The sequence below is a fragment of the Bombyx mandarina genome, chromosome 28 (assembly GCF_030267445.1).
Source record: "Bombyx mandarina strain Sakado chromosome 28, ASM3026744v2".
Lineage (NCBI taxonomy): Eukaryota > Metazoa > Arthropoda > Insecta > Lepidoptera > Bombycidae > Bombyx > Bombyx mandarina.
Window position 1 is genome coordinate 2,913,265 of NC_143233.1, and position 20,013 is coordinate 2,933,277.

General features: G+C 38.0%; 1 protein-coding gene across 3 annotated transcripts in view; it reads left to right on the forward strand.

The window, feature by feature from the left end:
* Positions 1–20,013, forward strand: part of LOC114243378 (uncharacterized) — a 36,028-nt gene that overhangs the window by 11,847 nt on the left and 4,168 nt on the right. For 2 of the 3 annotated variants that reach the window (XM_089738953.1, XM_089738955.1), the window contains exons 3-9: positions 11,659–11,832; positions 12,496–12,671; positions 13,411–13,480; positions 14,394–14,508; positions 16,833–16,930; positions 18,572–18,666; positions 19,482–19,548. In XM_089738953.1, the coding sequence (XP_089595079.1) occupies positions 11,659–11,832; positions 12,496–12,671; positions 13,411–13,480; positions 14,394–14,508; positions 16,833–16,930; positions 18,572–18,666; positions 19,482–19,548 (795 nt within the window). Of the gene's footprint in view, positions 1–2,160; positions 2,511–11,658; positions 11,833–12,495; positions 12,672–13,410; positions 13,481–14,393; positions 14,509–16,832; positions 16,931–18,571; positions 18,667–19,481; positions 19,549–20,013 lie in introns of those variants that run through there. The other variant, XM_089738956.1, reaches the window with a different exon arrangement.

Below are 20,013 nucleotides of genomic sequence, written 5' to 3' on the forward strand. Positions count from 1 at the left end.
GATGCCCTTTATATCGTGTAAACGTAAAAACCAAACCAAATATTTAGAAGTTCTATTCCTAACAGAGCAATAATTGTCTCCAAGAAACATGGGTCATAATAATAAAAAATATTTTGTATTTTTTAAGTCTATGAATGTTTATAATTAAAAGATAGTTCTCATATCACACAAATGATCATAATTAAATTTTTAAAGCGTTAAGTAAGCGTAAGCTAAACTACAATTTTTTTAGTTTCAACATGCATTATCCTATTTTTTTATGAAATTAAATTTTACATATATTTATTCAACAAAAATATAAACTCTTAAGAGTTTAAACAATTAATTGTTTATAAAATATTCACATTAAGTGTCAATGTGTACATTGCAAAATCATATTTTTTTATATTAAATTAACACAATAAAGATATCTTTATTATTTTGTCCAATTGAAGTTTAACTGGATAGTGCTTTAAATTTTCCACATCTTCTACATCATTTCTGAAAAACACGTTTCATGTAGCTAGTTCTGAAACACTAAACATTGAATTCAGTCGGATTACGACTTCGTATTTTTATAGTTTTCAAAACATTCAATGCAGATATTATTACATGCGTTTTAGGGTTATCCCTTAGATTTCTTTAGGGGCAAATCTATTGTTTTATTTCCTTTCATTTTATAGTTAAGTGGGTTGTCTTCATCTTCGCTGCTTGAACTGTAAATCAGTTGTTTGTGTTTTATGTTTTCGTGGCATATTTCTGCTGTATTCTGAAATGGCAGAGTATGGAGGGATAGATGCCTCTAAAGGCACCTATACCCCAAAAAATCAGGGCAACTATCCTTTGTGATAAGGATAGATGCCCAAATTTTTTGTAAATAAATTATAAACTTAATAGCATTTATTTACACCTAGATGCAGACTCAATGAACCAATATATTCACGTAGCAAAAAATATAATGGAATTTTACACTAATTATAAAGTTATACCACGCTAAATGCTAACCTTTCAATCTTTGACGTGTTCGTGAAATTCCGCGCGGAGAAAATTATGTACACGAGGAAAACACTTCGTCACCACGCGATTGTCAAATGGTAGATAAGGTATAGGGTGACTGTGGTTCCTACTTATTAAATTAATTTTTTGTCATGAGTGCGGGAAGTTAGGTTTTTAGAACATGAGGCATCTATCCCGCTGCGGCATCTATCCAGGTTTTACCCTATCTGTGCTCGATTGGCTAATAATGAAGAATAGTGGTCCCGCTGTAGTCGAAATTCGACTATAATTAATTGAAATTATAAGTATAAGGAACATTTTTATGGTTCCTATTATCAAAGACTTCTATAATCACAGAATTTGCCAAGAAACGATATATGGCATAGATATAGATACGTTATAGGTAAAGACACGATATAGATAAATATTATAGACAAATAATGTTCATCTATTCTCAATTTGACCACATACTTTAAACAGTAACAAAAGCTTACCAATAAACAAAGATTATATTTTTTGTTGATTTAATGTATTTTGTATGCGTAAATAAAATATTAACATTCTGCTCTCTTTCTCTATATTATCTATAAGTGTGGGAAATTTCATACTCCTCCGTCCGCGCAATTTTCGTAAAAAGGGTACAAAGTTTTTGCTTCACGTATTAATATTATTATAATATATACCGAAATTGTAAATGCCCAGTAGCCACAGATATTTATAATGCAGCAATGAGGCTAGAGTAGACGGTATTGAACATCATGTAGTCGTTATATACCTAAGTTGGTATTTTATTCCATGGTAGATTAAGGTTAAGATGCAGTGATAGGTTGCTTTTTTAAAACTATTACATCTGTCTATTCATTTATGTGAATAATATATTTATTAATTACTGGTTGTTATTTTGAAACATTTTCAACGCTACACAACTTTATACGTAATATTAAAGCTATAGACACATAACAGTTTTTTTTAACAAAAAAAACTGTTATGTGTCTATAGCTTTAATATTTATCTATAGCTTTCGTTTGATATAGTTCTTAAAAATTTACCTTCATATAAAATTTTATACGAAAATTTTTTTACTCGTTAATTCAAAATAGAGTTTTTGCACATAGCAGATTTTGGTTTGACAGCGACGATATTGCTTTCTATATTCCTGTGAATCTTGGCTCTATCTTGGCTCTCCACCAAGCTCCCAAGCTTCGGCGTTAGGTCCCAGCTCTCAAGTTTCGGCGTTAGGTTACGTCATGTAACCCCGAGTGTAGGCGCGTCTCAATTCAGTCCTCTACAGGCCTAACTTCGATGTAGACGTATGTAGGCTCATTAGTGCAACATACCGACCGTCTGCGTGGTCAGACAGTCGGCTATGTCCTTGACGCAGTGAGTAATCGGTCGATTGTTTTAAGATTCTTATTTTTTGCGTGCGGAGGCAATCGTCTTGTATGTGACCATTACTGAAATCGATTGTGATGTGGGCACGCAAAAATTAGGGTTTTTGGTGCGTGTTTCTGCTTTAAGAAGTTTGTTTTAGCGAGGTGAGTTATATTAAGATTATAAACACGAAAGTGATGAATTTGAATAGATTAGTTTATGGCTCGTTTGGGCTAATGAAGACCGCAGATACAACTGGAAAACGCAGTATAGATGGGTCTCTTACAACGACTTTTTAGAGGTATCAGGAATCTGTTGGATTCAAGTTGCGTGGGTCCAGCCATTTTGGCCCGCCTTTGACGAGACCTATGTTCAGCAATGGATGTCTGGGGGCTAATGATGATGAAGATACGACTACGTAAATATATCCACGCCCAGTATCACAAACTAAGTATCCCACAAACTGCCCTAGTATCAACACTCGGGTTAGGGGAGAAATAAAGCACCGAAAAAACTGTGGACACTGAAGAATTTGAATTAGATACTTGAGGAGACCAGCATTTTGCAGACGTGTATTTTTAATATCATATTATTTTGTTTTATTGTCCCGAATATGCTAAAGCAAGTTGCATGAATGGAGAAACAGACCCATTCTCATAGCTTAACCGTATCTATAAAAAAATAGCCGGGGGTAAAAAGTCTTTTTTATAAATTCAGTTGTTCAAACTTTCAGTTGTAAGGCTTGATTTCGCTATCGAAATACTCGAAGTAAGTAATTTATGTTTTACACAAATATTAGTTTTTCGTTTATTGCGAAAAATGTTTTGTTAGTTTATTTAAACTGAAAACTTGCCAATTTTAAGAATGTTTTCGTGAATTTAATGGTTCCATTTATTTACAACGTAATTCAGAGAATCTGTACTAATATTATAAAGAGGAAAGATTTGTTTGTTTGTATTGAATTGAAATTGGGGATCCTTACGAAAACTCCAATAATGTAACCCAAGGTGTAAAAAAATTACCTAAAATATGCTTTACATCGCGTGCCCTGCGACAACGATTGATGATAGAATAAAATAATGTACTACGACTTTCTAGAACACATTATTATTTACAAAAAGTGTCGCGACAGCATATGTCTAACTATTATAACTATGCCGCAATAAGTTTTCTTTTATTTAAAAAAATAAAACAAGTCAAATATCGTTAAAATTTTTGTTATAGACCCGAGCGGAGCCGGAGCGGGCCCCTAGTAACAAATACTTTGATAATAATACGGTCTCTTTATAAAGCAAATCCGTCTGTAGAGAGATATTTTTTTAATTGCCTCATTTAAAACCTATTAATAGTGATATATCAAAGTAGAACTAGACAGAATGCAATATTTTGTGTAATGACGTCAGCGTTTTAATCTGCTCTCTGCGACGCGGGAAAGAGATAGGAAATCTGACATTTATACCCATCAAATTTTAAATCACATTTATCTTACGTTTTAACCTAGTTCAAATTCCGCATACAATAGTATTATTTATACCCCACCAAACCGTCTAGCCAACCATTAATACCCGTCAGTCTTACTGAGAACTTAGATAATCTCGGCTCCATATTGGCCATGCATCATATAAGCTCTTATTAAGGGAAGTCTGAAATAAAACACAAAACCTACAACGATCTCTTGAGTTCGTTGCACGATTCGAGTAATTGTGAATCTTAGCACTTGGCTGATCCTTTTCCTCGCGTTGTTTTCCTCATTACTGAGGGTCGTGACTCCCCCGCTGTATCAGTTTCTCCCGTACGATTTCCCGATCTTTAGCTTCATGAAGGGCATTGTGGATGTTGATGTTCAGAGAAGATCGTATTTGGTCCGACAATCTCGTAGGGACTGCGTCCTCTGGGATATTTGCCATCTACCTTTCCTGTCACCATCAGCCGTTCAAGATTGTGACCCTCTTTACGAGCATTATGTCCGAAGAATTCCAACACTACGAAGGCATATAGTTGAAAGTCTAGTCTTGATATTAAGCTCACTCAGAATAGACACGTTGGTGCGAAAGGCGGTCCATGGAATCTGTAGCATTTTTCTCCAGCTCCACATTTCAAAGGCGTCTATTGTTCTACTTGGCTAATACAGAGGTTACAAAATAAAAAAGTAGAAGACAGTCTTATAAGTCCCTACCGGCTCAATAACAAATGCGCGAATTGATTCATAGCCCCCCCAAGGTTTCCGTTTCACGTAACGAAACTTTTATAAGTCAGTTAAGGTCAATTTCCGTTACTCATTTATAACGTCGAAAAAGCTTTGTAACAACCTGTTTCGTTCATAATAGCGTTAAAATGCGAACTGGCCTTCACAATGTACTTACTATAAGTTTTTTTTATTTTTTTTTATTGCTTAGATGGGTGGACGAGCTCACAGCCCACCTGGTGTTAAGTGGTTACTGGAGCCCATAGACATGTACAACGTAAATGCGCCACCCACCTTGAGATATAAGTTCTAAGATCTCAGTATAGTTACAGTTACAAAGGCTGCCCCACCCTTCAAACCGAAACACATTACTGCTTCACGGCAGAAATAGGCAGGGTGGTTGTACCTACCCGCACGGACTCACAAGAGGTCCTACCACCAGTAATTACGCAAATTAAAACACAAGTATCAACACTGAGAAAGGCTTTCGTTATTTCGCACCAATTACGGTGCTTTTAGGTATTTTAAGCACGACACCGTTACCGCCAAACCTATTGAAGGCGAGGAAGGGTTCATTGTGCAATTTAACCAACAGACGTAGACATAGTTCTCGACGGATCTTCTTAGTGGGTCGCGATTCCGATCCGGTAGTAGACTCAGCGAAGCTCTGCACTTGTTAGGGCAGATGTTAGCAAATTCTCCCAGGCTTAGCCGCGTAAGCATTCGATGAAGTTAGCTTACTGGTTGTAGGACCTCTTGTGAGTCCGCGCGGGTGGGTTCCACCACCCTTTTTTTTTCGATTAGAGGGCCGAACCTTCGACGAGATCCCCGCGCAAAAGAGGCGTGCGGGGTATGTGGGACTCAACGATCTGCATGGTGTTGTGAGCAGACCGCGGGCCCAAGGATTTTAGAGTCCACCCACTAAACGACTCCCCTGCACTCTTACACCCGACGTCCGATCCCCTCCGAGGTCAGAACCCGGATGATGTAGGGGGGTTACCGCGGTCAACACTACAGCTAGACGGCGCGGCTCATCCCAAGGGTACCACCACCCTGCCTATTTTTGCCGTGAAGCAGAAATGCGTTTCGGATCGGAGGGTGGGGCAGCCGTTGTAACTATACTTGAGACCTTAGAACTTATATCTCAAGGTGGGTGGCGCATTTACGTTGTGGATGTCTATCGGCTCCAGTAACAACTTAACACCAGACGGGCTGTGAGCTCGTCCATCCATGTAAGCAATAAATAAAAAAGCTTAGCAACCCCTTGAGATTACCACTGATATGTAAGCAAAAAATGTATCCTTTTTTTTAAAGTAAGTAGTTGGGTATTTATGTATTCTAATAATAATTCCTGTGTTGCCAAGGTCTATCGCGACGACCATATTGTGTCCAGACGATGAGGTAGGTACATGTAATCCGAAGGACAAGCTTTTTTATCTTGATTCCCGCAATGAACCTAATGAGGCATACAAACGTGCGTGCTTTGTTTTTTTGATAAAAATCACGTCAATAGAGATCGTATTTGTACAGAACCAGTCAATTATATAATTGACTATCAAAAGCGATTTAATTTTAAGAATTGTTATTTATGAACGGTGGGTAGGCAGGGACGTCTTAAACTAGGATGGGGCCCTTGGACACACAAGAATTTGAGGCCCTTTTGGAAAGTAAAAAAAGCGAATTATAATAATATTTTTTATTATTATAGGTAATCAAATACAGTATGATATAATATCTCATTAATGATATTAGAATGCTGCTGGTTTTTTGGTTACGATTTCGATAACGGTTTCTTTCGGGATTTCTGTTGAGCAAAATCTTCTATTACAGGCATTGTATATGCCTTGTGAATACCTTCTGATTACTGATTTGTGAAAAAATTGTAATGTGCCCGACAAAAATGTTTTGAGAATAAACGTGTGAGAAAAATTGTCGGTCTTTCGGGGCCCCCTAAGAATGGGGGCCCTGGGCACGGCCCCGTGTGCTCTTATGGTAAAGACGGTATTGTGGGTAGGTAGTTTTTTTTTAAATTAAAGTAATACAACTAAAGAGTTCGCATTTGGTCGATAGGTATTGAGCTTCGCGGTAAAATTCCTTTGTTTTGTAAAACATAAATTCTAAAAATGTTTATATACTTAAATCCTTTAAGCAAAAAACTACATGTTGAGAGGTGAAAGGGTATTATTGGTTAAGCGACATTTTTGCAACTTTACACGAGAGCTGTTTAAAGTTTAAATTTTGTAAATAATATTATAATAATATTAATTATTTACAATAATTATTTATTTTTATCTCTCTTAAAGGTATAGTACAAATGCAAATAGAGATTAACCTTATAATTTATTTTGTAAACCTTTGAAAGAGCTGAAGTCTACTAGGTTCAAAGACCTGTATTACTGATCTCCAGGCTCCCTCCTTTTAAAATAGATTATTAGATAGATTCATAGATAGATTGTTATATAGATAACAATGCAGAGCAGAGCCAAGCCGCTGCCTACCGTTTGATACTCTCCACAAACCTGGTTTGAAGAAACACCGTGGTGGGGTGTTACATTAATGTTAGAGAGAGAGTGAGTGAGAGAGAGAGAGAGAGAGAGAGAGAGGGGGGAGAGAGAGAGAGAGGGAGAGGGAGGGAGAGAGAGAGGGAGAGGGAGGGAGAGAGAGAGGGAGAGAGAGAGGGAGGGAGAGAGGGAGGGAGATAGAGACAGAGTTTATTGTACACCAACAACAGAAACAATGCGAAACGTTAAATACAAAAGAAGTACAATTGGCGGTCTTATCGCTAAGAGCGATCTCTTCCAGACAACCATTAAGTGGAAAAAAATCGCTTGGAAACTAGTTACACGCGGTGTACCATTCAATTGAAATATAATATATACACATACACACACATTAATGTAATGAGTATAAAAATAAACACAAGACAATAATATGATGAAAGGCAAACGATGACGTCACTTAGGAGCGGTCCCGAAGCCGCTCCTAACTGACAAAAAAAAACATTACACAAATTAGTTTTTGATAGCTATACGAGGTCACAGTTCAGGGGTGGGTATTTCGGTATCCCGAATATTGATCTGTTCAGAAATGAAAACGGGTAGGAATGTCTGGCGGTATCATGCGATGTTTTTTATATACTAGCTGACCCGGCAGACTTCGTAGTGCCTCAATCGATAAAGAAAAAAGACCTAAACCTTTGTATAAAATAAACTTAAAACAAACAAAAGGAATCCGTCCGACGGGGGACACATCAAAGGAAAAACAAAATTGTTATTTTTATTCATTCAATATATATAGATTAATACGTGAAGCAAAAACTTTGTACCTTTTTTAATGTAAATTGCGCATACGGAGGTCTATGAAATTTCGCACACTTATCTATACTTCTATACTTATAATAATATTATAAAGAGGAAATATTTGTTTGTTTGTATTGAATAGGCTCCGAAACTACTGAACCGATTAGAAAAATTCTTTCACTGTTTGGAAGCTACACTATTCCCGAGTGACATAGGCTATAATCTTTTTTGAAAAACATTAGGGATCCTTACTAAAACTCCAATAATGGAACCCAATGTGTAAAAAAATACCTAAAAGATTCTTTACATCGCGTGTCCTGCGAAAACTATTGATTATCGAATAAAATAATGTACTACGACTTTGTAGAACACATTGCTTACAAAAAGTGTCGCGACAGCATATATCTAACTATTGTAGTTGTGCCGCAATAAATGTTATTTTATTTTAAAAAATAAAACACCGTCAAATATCGTTGAAATTTTTGTTAAAGACCCGAGCAGAGCCGGAGCGGGCCGCTAGTACAGAATATAGAGAAGGAGTGCAGAATGCTAATATTTTTTTAAAATTATGCTAAGAAATACATTAAAGAAAACATTATACACACTTCCATGTATTTGACACAACATATAATATACATATTCTTTGTTTATTGTCAAACTTTTTTATTGTTTAGAGGCAGTGGTCAAATTGAGAATAGGCTTAAAAAAAATTATTTATTTAATAATAGCTGACCCGGCAGACTTCGTAGTGCCTCAATCGATAAATAAAAAACCTAAATTTTGTATAAAAAAATAAACTTAAAACAAACAAAAGGAATCCGTCCGACGGGGGACCAATCAAAAGAAAAACAAAATTGTTACTTTTATTTAATTCCGAGAATTTTCATATTTATTTACCTTTTAAACCGTCTCTGGACTTCCACAAATAATTCAAGACCAAAATTAGCCAAATCGGTTCAGCCGTTCTCGAGTTTAAGCGAGACTAACGAACAGCAATTCATTTTTATATATATAGATAGATTATTTGTCTAAAGTGTAGTCTTGGCGAAATCTGCGATTTTATAGAAGTACAATATAGTCTTTGACAATAGAACCTTAATAATGTTCAAACTTATAATACCAGTTAATTATAGTCGAATTTCGACTGCTGCGGGACCACTAGTTTTTATTAATAGATTTTCGTTGGCAGCGATCGAGTTGTTGGTTATTCTAATGACAGTGTTTTTTATATCATAAACAACGATCCCATTGTCTATTGTTATACATAGTTGACGTAACGTATTGATTATGTAGTTTGGTGTGTAAAGGAATGTAAAACGTATTTTATTTCATAACCGATCCGGTAGATCGAATGGTAAACAGTCGACGTTGACAACACGTCATTACGGATCCTCCCGATCCATTAACGGTGCTTTTAGGTACCACAAGCACCGGTCACCGTCCTCGTCGAACCCGTCGCTTGCTTGAAGGGCTCGACAAGTGAATTAACCCATAGACACAGCCCACTGAGTTTCTCGCCGGATCTTCTCAGTGGGTCGCGATTCCGATCCGGTGGTAGATTCTGCGAAGCACTGCTCTTGCTAGGGCCAGTGTTAGCAACACTCCGGTTTGAGCCCCGTGAGCTCACCTACGGGTCAAGAAGTTGAAATAGCCTCTCCAGGCTATATTCATAGGTTAAATAAAAATTATTTTATTTACTATATTAACACTATATTAAATACACACACATTCTATTAAAATGAACAAAGAAAAACAGCTCTATCATCCGTGACCACGAAAACTGTGGAGTACTCGAAATGTTAAAAAATATTTAAAAAAAAATGTCTATAATAAATTAATAGTAAAATCAATGCTTAAGATCAGAACCTATAAATTAGGAATGTTTAATTCGAATCAATTTGGACATCCTATCTTATGCTTCCAAAACTTTTGCCCTTGATGGAACACGGTTGCTCAGGTTGGTACAGGAGCACAGTGACGTCACAACATTAATTCCGTCATCCTCTTTGTGACATTACGTTGAAACCGAAGCTGGGTCGGATAAAGGAGCTGTCCCACATTGAGGTCGATTCGCGGTAGAAGCGGACGCGACGACGATGTCCTTGCGAGCTATTTAAAAAAAAAAGTATCTAACTGGAACAAGCTTTTTTTTCTTTTTTTTTTTCGTTCTACTTTAATGTCTTCGTGCAAAGGGAAACCCTCTCACGCTAGCTTAACCAAAACGGTTTGCGTGTTTAGTTCGCTAACTTTGAAATTTGTTTTTTGATTGCTTACACGCTAAAACTTCTAATGTCTCGGGAGTTTGTAAATCGGTCTTGTGCAGTTAAATCATTATATTTTCATTAAATGTTCACGATTGACTTCCACGGTAAAGGAATAACATCGTGTAATAAAAATCAAACCCGCAAAATTATAATTTGCGTAATTACTGGTGGTAGGACCTCTTGTCAGTCCGCACGGGTAGGTACCACCATGCTATTATCCATGAAACGTCTGGCGGGCCAAGTCGAATGCAATTATAAAAAAAAAAACATTCAACAACCAGCCTTACGGATAGTGAACATAGAATACAAAATCATTACGCATAACATCCTCTGATCAGAATATTAGTTGAGATGTATAAATAGAAACGAAACACGCGCTTTTCAACGCACCGACGCGTACGTTAACAACTAACAAATTAGAAATTATCGCGTTACAATGACAACATAATTAATTGAGACATTACGAATCGTGCGATCGAATGTTTCGAGTCATGCAAACATTGAACAATCATGTCTTACTAGTGGTTCCCAGTAGTCGAAATTCGACTATAACTAATTGAAATAATTATAAGTTTGAACATTATTATGGTTCTATTGTCAAAGACTTTACTTCTATAATTACAGATTTCGCCAAGACTACACTATAGACAAATAATATTAAAGATGAACTATAATAACCTATTCTCAATTTGATCAGTAAACAAAGTGTATTTATATATGTGCGTGCGTGTGTGTGTGTTTGTGTCAAATACATGGTAGTGTGTGTAATGTTTTTTTATTGATTTAATTTATTTTTAGGCATAATTTAAAAAAAATATTAACATTCTGCACTCCTTCTCTATATTCTCTATAAGTGTGGGAAATTGCATACTCCTCCGTCCGCTCAATTTTCGTAAAAAGGGGTACAAAGTTTTTGCTTCACATATTAATATATAGACTACCGGTAGGCGAAATTCGACTAATTAAGATTATAAGTTTGAACATTATTATGGTTCTATTGTCAAAGATTATTTATTATACTTCCATAATCACAGATTTCGCCAAGACTACACTTTAGACAAATAATATTAATCTATTCTCAATTTGATTACGGGCTGTAAGTAATAAGAAAAGTTTGAAAATAAACAAAAAAAATATATATATATAGTGGAAGTGAGCGAAGAAATGGTATGTGGGGAGTGTTATTTTTATTACGTTTTTCAGTTCTTTTTTAAATATTTATTTTGTGCCTGTTGCAATGACAACATTCTATTAGAATTCAGATTCAGACAGAGATAGCAGTTTAAGGTTAGAGAGGGTAGGAAGAAAAAGGAAAAGTTTTAGAAAGACGTGTACGAAGTGATTGTGAAGTAAAATAAAGAATTCATCCCGCCCGCATGGTATATAATAGAGGAGTATGGTAGGAGAAAACACGTTGGTCACCCCAGGTGACTTGGAGAAGAAGGGCAAGAAAATAATGATTTATCGTCACCTTAGGACCACAGTACCTAATGATTAGTGGTTCCTTGTTTTTTCTACTGGTGAGGTGTTCAGCTTTTAACAACGTAAGGTCCTGGTTTTCCAGCGTTACCTCGGTCTACCGGTGATGCTAAAAGCCGGCGAGTATTCCCCAAATAATCCTCTGATCCGGGCCGAGAGGCACACCGGGGACGCCCTGCTCGGCCTCGGCGAGTACGAGCGTCGGAGGAACACGCTCCGGAAGATACGCCAGCAGCAGTACCGGGAATATCTCGATGAGGTATCTCGTTTATATTTTTATGACGTAATCGGTTTTTAGTATTATCGATAATCGTATTCGCGTCCCTAGCTCTCACGAAGCGTGTGTCGCCACCGTCAAGAGATGAGGCCGAATTCTAGGTTTACAGGGATCGGGGAGCTGGCTAACTATAATTTGCGTAATTACTGGTGGTAGAACGTCTTGTGAGTCCGCACGGATAGGTACCACACCATCCCGCCTATTTCTGCCGTGAAACAGTAATGCGTTTCGGTTTGAAGAGTGGGGCAGCCGTTGTACTGTAAAAACTGAGACCTTACAACTCATATCTCAAGGTGGGTGGCGGTATTTACGTTGTAGATTTCTATGGGCTCCAGTAACCACTTAACACCAGGTGGGCTGTTGTCCACCCGTCTAAGCAATAGTAAAAAAACTAGCCGCGCGGGTCTCGTCATACAGTTGTATAGCGATGATATTCGACTCACTTCAACCTGGTACTAGCGTAAGGCGCAAATTGATTTAACGTCTATCTTTGACTCTATTTATCTAGAGACCCTAGTTGAGAGTTGAGGAAACTTCATAAAATTATCAAGTAATTTCTATACACGTACCACATAGAATTCCCTACTGATTAAAGTCGACATTTAAATATAATAATTAAATTAAGTCTCTTTACCGTGACGTCAGCAAGCCAAAAAGAAAAAAGAAGCCAAAGAGCAAGCGGAAAAAGAACGCCGCGAGCGAGAGGAGAAGGATAGAGAGCGAGAAGAGAAAGAAAGACTGCGACTAGAGATAGAGAGGGAGAACAGCCCTAAACGTAGAGCGAGCGTTAATGCCGTCCCCAAAAATGTTAATTGTAATACGTGAGTATATTATTTTATTTCGATGTGAGATCCCTAACTGTACAACGAAATGTCCTCCAATGGCCTCCACCTCCACCTCCACTTCCACTTTCACCTCAACCTCCACCTCCACCTCGAGAGCATTCAGTTACCAAAACTTCCTCGTAATTACATGAAAATTTTGGCAGCGTATATATGTACTTGTAGTACGAACTTACGAACAAACAAACTTTGTGTTTTTACATATTATTGTAATACATTACTTTTACACACGTCCTGATTTTTATTATTGTTCTTATATCTCAAACACGCGATTCACGGTAACATCTCTTCTTACGATTTTGTTAAGGAGCTTTTAAATTATTATTTTATTACATGATCTACATCCAGCGAACTTATTTAAAACACTCTATCTGGCCTCTGAAGAAAATATCACAGTGTTTTTTAGTAGTCGTAGTAGTAGTTTTCTTAAAATAAATTATTTCGAATAACCTAAATGCTTTTGTGTAATTTTAGAATCTAAGTCAATTCCAGAATGAACAAAATACAGTGCTCGACGATAAATATTGCACATCGACTTTATGAGAAGAGACGATCGGCTAATTTCGACTTCGTAGAGCACTGTCTCTGTCGCACACTGCCGATGTGACGCTCGTCGGTGTTTCGTGCCTTCTTTACGAGTCGATGTGCGATTTTTATCGGCGGGTACTGTACACATCTCATAATAATTGACGCTTGATGTTATGTTACTACCCGTCAGGAGGGCGGAGGCCGGAGCTGCGGAACCGTTATCGGTGGCCGTGCAGACCGACAGCGCGGAGCTGTGTCGGGTGAGTTTTTACTAAGGGTCTATCTAAAATAGCTCCAGGTTAAGGAGGTTGCTAACATCCACTCTAGCAAGAGTCGAGCTGAGTTTACCACCGGATCGGATAGTAGTTACACTGGTGGTAGGACCTCTTGTGAGTCCGCGCGGGTAGGTACCATCACCCTGCCTGTTTCTGCCGTGAAGCAATAATGTGTTTCGGTTTGAAGGGCGGTTCAGCCGCTGTAACTATACTGAGACCTTAGAACTTATATCTCAAGGCGCATTTAAGTTGTAAATGTTTATGGGCTCCAGTTAACACCAGGTGGACTGTGAGCTCGTTCACCCATCTATGCAATAAAAAAAGTAGGCTGAGTCTATGCGCTAGGCTGCTTTGTCGCATTTGAAGAGTTGGACGAGAATAGTGATTCGGAGGAATATGCTTGTGTTTCTCGGAGTGTGTAGCGTGTCTACGGTTCCCGATCCACTAACGGTGCTTTTAGGTACCACAAGCATCGGTCATCGTCCTCGTCGAGCCCTAACTAACCCTCAGACACAGCCCACTGAGCTTCTCGCCAGATCTTCTCAGTGGGTCGCGTTTCCGATCCGGTGGTAGATTCAGCGAAGCACGGCTCTTGCTAGGGCCAGTGTTAGCAACGTCGTCAGGTTTGAGCCCCGCGAGCTCACCTACTAGCTCGGTAACGCTGACATGGTCTCTGTAGACCATCAGCTTAGTCCATCGACCCATAGCCCATGGTTAGTCCATAGACATTAACAAGTCTCAAATATAGTTACAACGGCTGCCCCACCCTTCAAACCGAAACGCGTTACTGCTTCATGGCAGAAACAGGCAGGGCGGTGGTACCTACTCTAACACCATGCGACTGTAACAGACAGTTGGACTTCGCTTGTTATTAATTGAATGAAATTTTTCATTGTAGCTTTCTGGATGTCAGCTGACGGAGGCGGAGAGGGAGCTGTCCCCCCGCACGGCGCGCGGCCCCGCCCCCCGCGCGTCCCCCTGGCCCGCCCCCCCGAGCCCCGGGGACTGTGACGGTAAACAAATCTACATAATAGTACAACGACCCGTCAGTACCAGTTCCGCGCCAAGAACTCCTGTGTGGAGTTGGAACAGGTTCCCTATGTTTGCCGCTAGGGGCGCTGTTCCAATTCCATACAAATTTAAGTTGTTGTATTTTGTGTATGTTGTTTTGTTTCGCACTCCGAAGCGGAATTTATAGCCAATCACCAGTGTGCTTATTACAAGTTTTTTAACGTTCCCGATAGTATATAAGTTAACGCAAAGGACAATGCCCATTTTCTATGGGCGTTTGGGCCCCTAAAAAAAGTTGTCGGGTCATGATGGTTTTAACTTAATTTGATAGACAAACAAATATCGTTTCATATTCAGAAAACGATTTTTATATTCTCACCCAGGTTTAAGAGAAATCTGTTTTTTTCTGCAGCTAAAATTAAGTTGTTCATTGTTTTCTTCGAAATCAATATTGGCTCTCATCATTATTTACAGTATTAAAAAAGTTAATTGTGGTTAATGTTGCTAGAAATAAGCCCTTACGTACATTTTATTATTATTATATCCTCATAATAATAATAAAATGAAATGAAAATCCGGAAGCCGGCAACGATATTGTTGTTGTTGTTTTTAAATTCGCCAATAAGCAGGCAAAGAGCGTAGCCTATACAGCCTAGTCTGTCGTAGTTATATATATATATATATTTTTCAATAAAAAGCTGGTGTATCTCTTTTTATTGCTTTTTGGGAGTTTTGACGTCAACTCGATGAATAGCACATTGAGTGAGCGTGAATTTCCGCAGACCTTTTATCTTGAAAAAAAAGAAAAACAGTCACTGCTATGTTAGCCACAGTTTTATTCCAATGCCTCAATAATCGTGAACAACGATTATTGACGTTTAATACACAAAACAACACCCAATTTATATATTATACATCACAATAAACTATTAAAAAAACATATATAAATATTGAATTGAACAAAAAAAAAAAAGTCTGAATTATAACCATTAGCTATTTTTTTTCATTTGTTGTTCAAGTCACAGACAACTCTTTCATTTGGCAGCTTAAAGGTTTACTATAAGGCTTTATGGGCTAAGCCCTTTTTGCCTATTGGCGAATTTAAAAACTATGGCACTCAGTTTTGGGATGTTGTCAAATAAGTAATTTATTTTTTTGTAAAACAATGCCAGGTTCGTAGTAATGCTGATACATAAACTAAACAACGTAAAAAAATAAGGCATAGTTTTTCAAGTACAAATAGTTTTGACATAAAGTTGGCCCACTTTTGGGCATTGTCCTTTGTATGCAGTTGGAACAGCGCCCCTAGCGGCCATCGTAAGCAAACGTACTAAGTACAAATTTGAGTTAACTTTGACGCTATCGAGAACGTTAAAACTCGCACTAGGCACGCAGCTTAGAGCCCCGTGAGCTCACCTACCCGTTCGATGAATCTAGTATGACCCCTCGAGGTCACTAGAATAGATAGGAGGGGAAAAAAAAGTTACGACGCGACAGGAGCATACGGATTATTGGCAACTATCGAACGGAGTTCATACTGCACTCTATCATTATAAAAAAAATGTATTTACAATCAACATCGTTGCTCGAAAAGAAAAAAAAATAACAAAAAATACAAAATGTGTGCAACTCACACGTGGTAGAAGTGAAACCTTCCAAAATTAAAATACAATTATCCTAAACGTCTTAAGTATATGTAAAATTTTGTCATTAGTAAATAATTGTAAGGTAGCGCCCTCTGTGAGTTGATATTTTAATTTCACGTATAATCCTAAATTAAAATTCACTACAAGAGCTTTCATACACACGCTAGTATTAAAAAATCTCACAGATGGCGCTGTATTAAATAGTATGTATATTTCTGTCTCATTCTTTGCTGGCTTCATCTTACACATTTTTGTATTTGTGTCTCTTACCTGTCGTTTTTTCCGTTGCATCCGGTTTGAAATCACAACGATTCTAAAGAAGTTTTCACTTCAAAAATCCTTGGTGATACAAAGATATTGGACGTATTAGCGAATTTCGGTAGGCAGCGGCTTGATTCTGCTCCTGGCATTGCTGAAGTCCATGGGCGACGGTAACAACTCACCATCAGGTGGGCCGTGTGCTCGTCTGCCTACAAGGGCAATAAAAATAAAAAAAACATCAACTTACGTGTAACGCCGATTAACTTAGGCAAAGGTTCCAACGCCATACAAATTAGAGTTAACTTTTACGCTTTCGAGAACGTTAAAAAACTCGCACTAAGCACACTTGATCCGGGAACACGAACGCGGAATGTTAAACTGATAGCCAAATTTTATAGAGAATTATTGTTGATTTTTAGAGGAGTGCGCGAAATCGAGCCGCGCCCCCGGACAGCACCGCACGCCGTCCATACTCGACGCGGACGCGATACAGCTGAGGAACGCGCAAGCCGAGAAGGTGACAAATTGATTTTTAAAGTGACGTCACGTCACAGTTGTCCGGTGTGGTCCCGGGACCGATGGGGGAGTGTAATGACTCTTAAACTTTTCCACGCGGACATTTGGACATAGTTCAACTTACTAGTGGGCCCTGGTAATCGAAATTTGACTATAATTAATTGAAATTAGAAGTTTGTAAACTATTATAATTCTATTGTCAGAGACTATTTATTGTACTTCTATATTCACAGATTTCGCCAAGACTACACATTAGACAATTTATTTTTTTATAAAGAATTTGGCTCCAACGTCTTAAGCATTGATTTTGCCAATGTCAAAGCATTTACAAAAATGGCAGGTGCTTAGAGAGGAAAAAAATTACTAAATCTAAATACAAATAAATTTGGTCAGTTTTTCCATACGCGAATTTGTGGTTTTAAGAGCAGCACAAACAAATATAATAATATATTAGACGAACTACTTTAGAGATAAATATAATTAGCAGATAAAAAATTTACACAGAATATTGACATGTTTAGAATAGACTAAAGTTAATAAGCAATTAATATTAATAGGCCGGGGAATGTCATTGGGCAGGATATCATAAAAAGGGCATACAATATTCGGGCAGTCGAAGAAAATGTGATCCAAGGTACCCTCATCTAATCCACACTCACAAAGAGAATGGTCACGGACTCTAATTAGACAAATATTAATAAAAACAAACAATATTTAAACTATATATTTTTTAATAAATTTTACTGGCTTGGAAACAAAGTCCTTTAAGCCAAATCAGTATTTCTGTTTCTTCATTTCACATTATTTATATTGAAATCACTGTGTTTTTAATTAATTTGTATAGGGGTACGAAGCCCTTTGGGTTTTTTATGAGTTCGTCCAAGCAGCGGGAGACATTATTAGATAAAATATCACACGTATCACTCGCGAAAACTAAACGATGCAATATTTAATCTATTCTCAATTTGACCACAGACTATAAGCAATAAGAAAAGTTTGACAATAAACAAATAGTATGCATGCGTGTGACAAATACGTGTTAGTGTGTGTAATTTTTTATTTATTGATTTAATGTATTTATTATGCATAATTAAAACCAATATTAACATTCTGCACTCCTCTATATTCTCTATAAGTGTGGGAAATTATATACTCCTCCGCGGACGGATTTTCGTAAAAAGGAGTACGAAGCTTTGGAACGAAGTTCCTTATGGGCCGATGCGGAGGGGTAACCTAATCTAACCGAGAAAAAACGTCCGTAACGTAAGATTTTTATTAGTAATGCACACAGTGTACGACTTAACTTTGTAATAACGTACAAAAAATAACATATTTTCTTATCATTAATTGACCACGATCTCAGAGCGTTCGTTTGCGCAATACACTAACTCTTAAGCAAACAACCGTGAACGAAGTGTACCACAATAAGTTCGCACGTTACCGAATGACCGTGGGTTGTTGCGAAGCTTCCAGTTTTATTTTCCTTATACCTCGAATGGAACTTAAAATTAATATTTTTATATTAAGGAACTTCGTTCCTATCCGGTGTCCCGCGACACCACACATCTTTTTTTGCTTCACGTATTAATATATAGATGCCAAAATTTCCTACTTGTCTGAGGAGTTGTACTCTTGTCGGCAGGAAGCGGAGGCGCGTCGGCAGCGCTACCGGCTGGAGCTGAAGCGTCAGATACAAGAGCAGCAGAGGATCAAGGAGGAGAGGAAAAACAGAGAAAAGTAATTTAATTTTTTTTATTTTTTCCAAAGGAAACAGTAGGTTTTTTGCCGAAAAACATTTGGGCATTCCGGCCGGAGATCTCATGTCTCAAGCCGCATGTCTCACGGCGGGTGCGCTATCTTAATGTGATGTCTATAAAAACGTTTTAAAAATATGATTTTTCTTCCGTCCCATCATCAAAGGTGTGATTAGTACTATCGTCTGTCTTCGTTTTCGGAAGCGGTCTCCTAACACCCAGTATTTATACTAATATATAAATCTACAGTGGTTTTTACGGATGTTCCGTTATAACTACTGAACCATGCATCTGATTGACTTGAAACTTGGTATCCATGTAGAAAATACATGTACTTAATGGATAGGCTTATATTTATATGAGTATTGGACTCCCTAATAATAATGACAATAAATTTTAATGTTAATTTTAAATGCCTAGCGAAGCGGGCTAGTACGGCTAGTTATATATATTGTTAATACACCTCCTCCCGATCCACTAACGGTGCTTTTAGGTACCTCAAGTACCGGTCACCGTACTAGTCGAACCCGTCGCTTGCGACGAAGGACTCGACGAGTAAATTAACCTTCAGACACAGCCCACTGAGCTTCTCGCCAGATCTTCTCAGTGGGTCGCTTTTCCGATCCGGTGGTAGATTCTGCGAAGCGCGGCTCTTGCTAGGGGCAGTGTTAGTAACGTCGTCATGTTTGAGCCCCGTGATCTCACCTACTTGTTAAGGTTACGCTGAAATAGCCTGTCAAGGCTACCAGCTCAGGTAGGAATAAAAAAATGTTAATACAAGAGTTGTTTTCACGGCAGGTTGTTGGAGCAAGCCGAGCTGCGTCGTCTGGAGGAGCAGCTGCGCGCGCTGCGGGCCGCCGCCGTCGTCAGTACACCCTCAACTATATACTTACACATCAGCAAGAGAGAGAGGAGAGAAAGAGAGAGATAGAGAGAGTGAAAGAGAGATAGAGAAAGAAAGAGAGAGAGAGAGAGCGAGTATTCTTTATTGTACACCAAAAAACAAATAAACAGTGCGATACATTAAATTACGGTCTTATCGCTAAGAGCGATCTCTTCCAGACAACCATCAGGTGGACAAGAATCATTTGGAAACGAATTACACGCGGTGTACCAATCAATTGAAATATACATACAGACATATATCCGTAATATACATACAATCAATACACAACGTAATATAATAATTATTATTACAAAAAAAAATCGAATTAGAAATAACACCCGCAAGAAGATATGCGATATTCAATATCAATATTACAGCCCACCTGGTGTTGAGTGATTATTGGAACCCATAGACAGCTACAGCGTAAATGCACCACCCACCTTG